The sequence below is a fragment of the Artibeus jamaicensis genome, unplaced genomic scaffold (assembly GCF_021234435.1).
Source record: "Artibeus jamaicensis isolate MK-2021 breed Jamaican fruit bat unplaced genomic scaffold, CSHL_Jam_final scaffold_804, whole genome shotgun sequence".
Classification (NCBI taxonomy): domain Eukaryota; kingdom Metazoa; phylum Chordata; class Mammalia; order Chiroptera; family Phyllostomidae; genus Artibeus; species Artibeus jamaicensis.
Genome location: NW_026522055.1, coordinates 1,525,164 through 1,533,483, shown reverse-complemented (window position 1 = coordinate 1,533,483; position 8,320 = coordinate 1,525,164). Strand labels below are relative to the sequence as shown.

The following is an 8,320-nucleotide window of genomic DNA, read 5'->3' as shown; positions in this document are numbered from 1 at the left end:
CTCCAGGACTCCGATGTAGGTCCCCGGAAGCGAGCACAAGCCCAGGCTTGGGGACCCGGCCACCTGGGGCCCCGGACTGGCCGCTGCCCCTCCTGGGACCGCGCCCTGACGGCTCTTGAGGACGATTCCCGGAGCGGGCGCGGCGGGCACCGGTCGCGCGTGCGGACAGCGGGGGCGGGTGGGGAGGCCGGGAAGGCCCTGGAGGGGTGCCCGGACGCTGGCGCCCTTCCCGGCAGGGGGACCTGTGGCTTTCTGAATGAGGGGTGGTGGTGGCTGGATGCCGCGTCGGGGGAGGGGGTTGGGGAGAGAGGGTCTTGGAGACCCCAGGTGTTATGGGAGGAGGGGCAACGTGAGAAAGAGAGGGACAAGAAGGGTGTGGCGGGCTTGGGGTTAAGGTGAAGGATCGGGTGATTGGGAGGTGCTGTCCCAGGGTGAGGGACCCGGTATAAAGAAAGACAAGCCCCTCCAGGTTTTCTCGCCCGTCTGCCCCCTCCGGCTTTCCAAAACCCCCTTTGAGCCGGAAACTTCCCCGCCTTCCTGGAGCGTCCAGCCAACCCGGCGGCAGCCTTCCCGTGGCGTCACGAGTTGCTAGGCAGACCACCGGAGCGCTCCTTGCGGGCCCGGAGGGCTGGTGGAGACGCGGGAGCCAGGAAGGCGCCTAGCACCGCCAGCCCTCGGGCTGTATCCCGAGAGAGGGGGACGGAGACTCAGAGAGGGAGGACAGAAACCTAGAAGAGGGGCTGGGGGTGAGGGGCAGATGCCCAGCCAGAAAGGGAAGCAGAGGGAGGGCAGGGAAGAGCCCCTTACACGGCCTTCAAGGCTCAGCCTGGCCCGGCTCTAACTGCCTCAGTGTCCCACGGTCCCTGAGGGCCAGCAGGTCCTGGCCGACCAGCAGCACAGCAGTCCCTGACAAAGGGTTCTAGAAGAAGGTCTGTCTACCTTGATTTGTTTTATTTTATTTTACTTTATTTAATTCCATTCCATGCTTGGGGTGATGATAGTTTTTGCAAAAGGTAACTAGCTCATTTGCAAGAGGCCCTGGGGAGGACATTTTGTCCCCTCCCCCCATGTAGGGAGGGGGGCTGTCCTTCTCTCCAGGGCAAGTCCCAGCCTGGGCTCTGCTCCCAGCCATTTCCTGCTCCTGTGAGGATCTTTTCCACTTCCCGGTCCGAGTTTCTCCTTCCTCGCCCCCCTGGCCAGCAGTGGGTGGGGGGTGGATTTCAGATGTATCACAGGCCCGCCCACAGGGGCTGCAACGGACTTCCGGGCAGGACTCCCTTTCACAGAAGGGATGATGGAAGCCCAGAGGCAACGTTTGACCTGAGGTCCCCCAGCCACCCAGGCTCAGGGACCTGGACTCCGCTCAGCAGCAGCCTCTGACTGTGAAGCCCGGGAGGAGCGGGTCTTTAATCAGAACACCCACAGTCCAGCCAGACTTCACCTCCAGCTGGGGTCACACCAGGGGTTGAAATGCAAATGGTCCAGGGCCAAGGCAACTGAAAGAAGTCGCCAGGGCATGACAGCTGAGGGGCTTGGGGTCCAGGATGGGCTGGAGGACAGAGGCCCATTGGTAGGGCCACGCCTTGGTCCAGCCTCTCTTCACACCGCAAAGCTGGTCACTGGGTTGTGCAAAGTTTTAAGTGAAGGATTTCGTGGAAACCTCTATTAAAATATTGGCTCATTTGGATCCCCCATTCAAAAGAAACAAAAATAAAACTGTAAAGTGAACTAAAGAAAAGATCATGGGGGGGGGGACCTGATTTGCCCCGTGAGGGGTAAGGCATGGGGTGCGGAGTCACCAGTTTGGGACCTGTGGTTAGAAATGACAGTGATGGTGGGGGCAAGGTCACCCAGAAAGCAGCTGAGTGGCCAGAATGACCCTCCCGCCCGGGGCATGGGCCAACAGAGGACACCCCAGGAGAGAGGGGGGTTGCCATGACAACTCAGGGCCGCTGGTGGGGCCCCGAAAAGGGCATATCAAGTGGAAATCCCATTGTGGGGGCACAGATGTGACTGGAGAATCTCAGCAGACAAGGGGAGGCCGGAGGTGGCACAGACAGCCAGGGTTCCATGAGGTTCCATGACCCACCGCAGACCTGACCATCGCTTTCAGACACAATGGGAAGAAGCCAGAGAGTCTCCCTAAACGTGACTGGAGAATTCCAAACACACACCAAAAAAAAAGAGAAGAACAATTCCAGACAAATTACGGGATCTCAAAGATGATGACCAAGAGATCTGAGGGGACAGAGAGGACGAGAGTCACAGCTGGGCACGGCAATCTGAGACATGATACAGGGGTCCCAGAAGGCCCCAGTCATAACCAGAAGATCCCAGATTTGACAGGAGGGACTCACTCGTGAGCAGGGATCTCAGAGACCCTGGACAGGGCTTTCGGTGGCTGGCAGTTCCCCCTTCTGGTGTGAAAACCTGTGGCCTCCCCCTCCCCCACGTGGGACTGAGGGATCACAGACATACAAGAGATCTCAGCGAGGTCCCCAGCCTGGTTGGGGGACGTCAGACAAGGAGATCCCGGAGAAGCTCTTGGGGTTCTGGGAGCACTGCCCCGCCCCACCCCACATAGTCATCGATGGGTCCTGCGACCCAAGCCCTGAAGATCCTGGGGACCCTGGACACGACCAGGGAATCCCAGAGGGGCCCTGGGCAGGGCTTAGGGGTTATGGCAGCCCCCCCACCCCCACAGAGTGGGGGATCCACGGGTCCTATGACCTAGGGTGAGGGGACACCAACGTGATACCAGCGTGGAGCCCAACAGCCCCCAGAGCCCCGCGGGGCTCAGGCCCGGCGGGCGGCTGGCAGCAGCGCAATGTCAAACTGGTAGGTGAGCTTGCGCTTGACCTTGCGGATCTCGCCGGTCTTGGCGTAGTTGCGCAGGGCGCGGGCCAGCTTCTGGTAGGTCATGCGCTTGCGGTTGCCCTTCTGCTGGCCCCAGCGGCGCGCCAGGAGCTCCTTGTGCTTGGAGGAGAACTGGAAGACCCCGGCTCCTGGCTCCACCCACCACACGCACTCGCGCATGTCACCGCGAGTCAGCAGCCCCAGCAGGAACTGGTATAGGCGCAGCTTCTTGCGGGCGCCTGCGAGGTTGGGGGAGTGAGCACGTTAGGGACTGTGTTCCGCGAACCCTGCCCCCTCATCCGCCCTGGCCCCGCCCAGCCTCAGTTGCCCCGCCTCCCCCAGAGAATTGAGGGGGAGGGAGGTGGCTGTGCCCTGCCCAAAAGCTGGCAAGCTCCTCTCCCGGCCTAAAGCTGTTACCCCAGAACCCCCACGGCCCCTCCCTGCTTCCTTTTTCAGGGTTTGCTTCTACCCTGTGCTCTGCTGGGTGGCCAACGCAGAGGAATACATATTCGTTGAGCCCAGGATGAGAGATTCTGTGAAATGGGTCAACAAAGGGCCTCAGAGGTTTGCAACAGAGAGCCGGCTGGTGCTGAAGAGACCTGGGGCGGGTTTGAATCTCCCTGGCCGTTCTCCAGCTCCCACCTCCCCGCCTCTTAGCCCCGCCTTTTAGCCCCGCAGGGGACTGGGATCCTGGAGGAGGCCAGGAGTTCGGACTCCTTGGCTCCTTCAGAACTGGGGCAGGTGGCCACAGCGGAGCACTGGATGCAAGAGCCCCGCCTCTGCCATTTCCTGGCTGTGTGACCCTGGGGTGGTTGGTGACTTACTTAAGCTCTCTGAGCTGGTGTCTCCTCAGCTATAAGTGAGGCTTACGTGCGTGTGTGTGTGTGTGTGTGTGTGTGTGTGTGTGTATTTTACCTTTACAAACTTCATGCCAGGGGCTTTACAATTATGAGCTCCGTTCCTCTCCACCATAACCCCCAGACATGGGGGTGGCGGCGACGACTCATTTTACAGATTGGAAACCGAGGCTCAGATAAAGTTGCTATGGGTCCCGACTTCCCCCAGGGGGCACCTAATGGATGTTGGGCAGGGGGGGTGCGGGGGGCGGCAGCAGGGGTTCGCTAGAGAGCTAAGATTGTGACTATTTCCACCGCTGTTATGTCGACAATGATGGTGAAGAGCCACTGAGCGCAGACTCTGTGCCAAGTGCTGCCATCTCATTTACAATATTCTCCCACTCAGTTCTCCCAGCCACCGGGAGCAGTCATCCCCATTGCACAGATGGGGAAGCAAGGCACAGAGAGGTAGAGGCCCTTACCCAAGGTCACACAGCAATCTGGATACTGCCTTCAGTGCTGGAGTAGAAGGTACTTGGGAAGCCATGGTCCTTGAGCCCCTCCTCCCATCTCCAGTGGGAGCCCCCCTCCCCACTTGCTCCCACATACCTGCCTCGGATCCCCTGCCCTCGGGGCCAGCCCCGAGGGCTTCATCCGACTCGCTGTCCGAGACCTCCAGGGCGGGACTGTCCAGCAAGAGATCCTCCTCTTCTGACAGCACGGGGCTGGGGTACGGGGCATAGGCCGGGGGACCCAGGGTCTACGGAAGGTCAGGGTCACCTGCAGGAAGGGGGTCCCCTTTCTCTCCCTCCCTCCGCTTCCTCCTCCTGGGCCCAGGCTGTGGGCCTCCCCACTGTTCATAGCCCGCACCCTGGCTGGGCTCAGACCTCGATAGCGGGGTCAGGGGTCACCCGGACCACCTCCACGGAAGCCTGCGCCACACGGGTGACAGCCACCGCGCCCGTGCCTCTGCCGGGTGGTCCGAGTGATGTGGCACTCACAGCTCCCCACCTCAGAGGCTGGTCTGAGGGAGGGAGTCAGCGCCTGGCACCCAGCAAATGCCAATCAAATGGTGGGGATTCCAGTTCTCTCCTTGCCGCGCACCTGGCCAGGGAAGTCCTCCGTGGGGTAGGCTGGGAAGCCGGGCCCTGGGGCCTCCAGGCTGGTGGCTGACTCCAGGCTCCCCACAGGGGCGTAGGTCGAGGAGGGTCCGTAACAGAGCTGGACATCCTGGGGGTGGCCGAAGGTGACCACAGCTGGGTCGAAGACTTCATAGGAGGTGGCAGGGACAGCCGGGGCCTCAGTCCAGCCCCACAGGGAGTCTGGGGGAAGGGCACCGCATCAGGAGCCAGGAGGTCCTGCCGTGGCACCCTCCCCCTGGAAGCCCCTAGCACAGAGGGGCCATTGTGGGCCGTGCAAATCTCTGACCCCAGGATTTGCATGGACGCCCGCTGCGGGAGAGGACGGGGGAGGGGGCCGCAGGTCTGCACTAACCTCGGTCCGCTCTGCCATGGGACGGCCCCCACCCCGCTCGGAGCCTTGGCTGCCCACCCGTGAAATGGACCCAAGGGACTCATGGGGAGGGGTCTGGGCCAGGGCTGCTCACCAGGGGCCCCTTCTGAGTCAGGGTAGCTGGAGTGCTTGCAGCTGTCCAGGTCGTAGAAGACTCCATCCGGGTACTGATGGGTGGGGCGAAGGGGGCAGGTCATGAGGAGCCCCGGCCCCCCACCCCGGACCGGGTGGGAGACTTCAACAGGGACAGGAGAGAGGAGGTGGGAGAAGGAGCGAGAGAGGCACAGGGACTCAGAGAAAGACACAGAGACACGGCCAGAGCGCGAGAGACAGAGAGAGGAGACAGACGCAACGTGGGAAACCCACGGGGACCCAGGGGGAGACACACACAGACAGTGAGAGGCGGCAGCCAGTTCCTGCTAACACGGCGGGCTCCCAGGAGCCCCAGCCCCTCGCTGGAATGCGGTCACTATATCATAAGAATTCCCCCAGCCCTGCCTGCCCTGAGGGCGGGGGGTGAAGGGTGAGGGGGCGGAAGCTCTCCTGCAGAAGCAAGGCCTCAGTGCTGCCTTTATCCACCTCGGTGGCTTCGATTCATCCCAACAATCAACTTTGCTTTAGCAACTGAAGTCTCGTCAAGACTAAAGCTGGAGACGGACCATCCTGAGATCCAACAAACTCACTCCTAGGTAGGAACCCAAGAGAACTGAAAATGTAGGTCCATAAAATAGCCTAGTTTAAGAAGAATAAGCAGAGCAGCTTTATTAAAAGCAGGAGATAGCCCCAGGGGTGAGGGCTGGGGTGGAGTACTATACAGCCAGGAAAAAGAGCCAATGCCTGAAACACGCTTGGTGTTGAGCAAAGGAAGACAGACCCAAAAGGGGACACTCTGCAGGATGCACTTAACGGAAAGTTCAAAACCAGGCAAAACTGACGCATGGTGGAAAAAATCAGAGGGGTATCGATGCACAAGGGGGTATTGACAGGACGTTTGCATCTTGCTCTGATTGGAGGTTGCCCAGGAGTGTGCCTAAGGTCAGACCTCACCGAGCTGAACAGCAGATGTGTCATTTAACCAGCTCCTAGTAAGTCGTGGTGCCTCCACTTTCTCAAAAAAGCAAAACTCATCAGGAGGAGGAGGGCGGGACACCCAAAGGGGGTGTCTTTCAAGGCCACGAGTGAGATTTTATTTCCCGGACTGGACTGTGGGTTTCAGGTATTGTAGTGCACGTCTGATATATGACACTCCAAAATTTTGAAAATGTAAAGCAAGAGAAGGAAAGAGGGATAGACTTGCTGAATGTGGGATGGACAGGGAAAGAGCTGGAAGGGCAAGGACACAAAGAACTGCCCCCCCCCAACCCCGCCCCAGGGAAGTGGACCCAGAGCCTGAGAGAAGGAGAAAGATGTCGGAAAAGAAGCTGTGCCAGAGCTGGGGCAGGGGGCGGGGGGATTGAGGGGGGGGAGGGTGTTGGTGGAAGACACTGAGGGAGGGTCAGAGAAGATAAAGTGACAGTAAGGAGTGGAGAGGGAAACTGAGGCAGGGCGGTCACAGAGGGGCCATGTGCGCCCTCCCACCCCTCCCGGCCCCAGGGCCCCAACTCACCAGACAGCTGAAGTGTGGCCCCTCAAGCCTGGAGGGGGAGACACACAAGGGCATGTCAGGGGTGCCTTCCGCCACCTGAGTCTCGAAGTGGTTGGGGTCGGCGGGGCAGAGGCGGCTGCAGCTGTGACCACCAGCCGCTCTCTGTGTTCATGTGTGAGAGCAGCCCCGCCACTCACCCCCACTCCCCCACCGGGACAGGAAGTGGGGGGCGGGAGCCAGGCAAATGTCCCCCCTCCCCTTGGGATTTGCATAGAGAGAGGCTGGTGGGGGGGTAGGGAAAGTGAGGGAGAGAAAGTCCCCAGAGAGATGGGGGTGCCAGTGGGCAAGCGGGGGGGCAGGGTGGGGCCTCCGTTGGCCAGTCGGTCCAATGGGTCCACCCTGGACGGGGAGAGGGTGGGAGAGGCGCCCCGGCCGAGGTGGGGAGACTGGGGCTCGGTGGGGGCACTTGGAGAGAGCAGGGGAGGAAGGAAGGTGGGGAGACGTGTCCACAGGGACGTAAGGACTGAGTGAGGCCCAGAATAGACAGAGATGGGGTGGGGGGCCCGTGGGGGACAGGACGGGTGAGGCAGGTGGACAAAGAATTGGAGAGAAGCGGAGACAGATGGACAGGGGGAGCAATAGGTGAAGGAGAGACATGAAGGTGAGGCAGGAAACAGAGCGGACAGTGAGTGGGACCCAGGGACAGACAGACAGACAGAGATGGAGGCCCCCTGGGAGACAACAGCCGTGGGGAGAGACAAGCTTCACAAGGTCGGTGGGGTCCGAGTGCAGGCAGGGAGGGGATGGAGAGAACCAGATGAGGAGAGAATCAGAGGGAAAAAAGAGACCCAGATGGGGAGCTGTGAGCATGGGCCCCTGCACCCCCAAAGCGGGCCGACACCTGAAACCACCGCTGGGGGAGGCCTGGCAGAGGGGCTGGGGGTGCCGCGGGCTGGGCCCCACAGGCAGGTGCAGGGGTCTCACTCACTGTGCGGCCTCCAGGGCGAGCATGGTGGTGCAGGGCTGGGCTTGCCGCTCCGGCAGCCACCACCCGTATTTATACCTCGGCCCGGCCCCCTGGACGGCAGGGCGCTGTGAGCTCAGCCCTCCTCGAAAATCCCCTCAGGGAGGGGGTCGGGGGAGGGGGCTGGATTGCACAACCTCCGGGTCACGTGGCAGGGAGGCGGGCCCAGGAGCCCTCTGGATTTGGGGATCCCCATGGTTGGGAGCCCAGAGGGCAACCCTGAGGGGAGATGGGAGAACGGGTTTTGGGGACCCCTAAAAAGTGAAGGGGCAGCCGAGGGGCCCTTGGCCGGTGACGTCGGGGTCACAGGTGGGGGCCTGTCCCCGAGGAAAACACAGCTCTGAAGCGGATGTGGACCCTCAGGTGGAAACATCGTGGGTGTGACGTGGGAGGGGAGGCCCCTGGGTCGGGTGGGGAGTGGGCACCTCCGTGCCAGGGGCTGCCCCAGGCCCGGAGGAAACCGGCTGGCACCTGGAGGCCAGCTGGCCCCCAGGGAGGGTGGGCAGG

General features: G+C 61.5%; 1 protein-coding gene across 2 annotated transcripts; it reads right to left on the bottom strand.

Annotated features, from left to right (window-relative positions):
* Positions 1–940: 940 nt before the first annotated feature.
* Positions 941–7,858, bottom strand: SPIB (Spi-B transcription factor). Of its 2 annotated transcripts, XM_037148989.2 has the most exons (6): positions 7,778–7,858; positions 6,811–6,838; positions 5,299–5,371; positions 4,797–5,014; positions 4,302–4,452; positions 941–3,095 (listed from the first exon to the last, which is right to left on the bottom strand). In XM_037148989.2, exons 1-6 carry the CDS (start codon positions 7,798–7,800, stop codon positions 2,797–2,799), a joined length of 792 nt encoding a protein of 263 aa, XP_037004884.2. In that variant the 5' UTR covers positions 7,801–7,858; the 3' UTR covers positions 941–2,796. The 2 variants fall into 2 exon arrangements, with proteins under 2 accessions (XP_037004884.2, XP_037004883.2); XM_037148988.2 differs by lacking the exon at positions 7,778–7,858 and having other exon boundaries at positions 6,811–7,617.
* Positions 7,859–8,320: the final 462 nt, after the last annotated feature.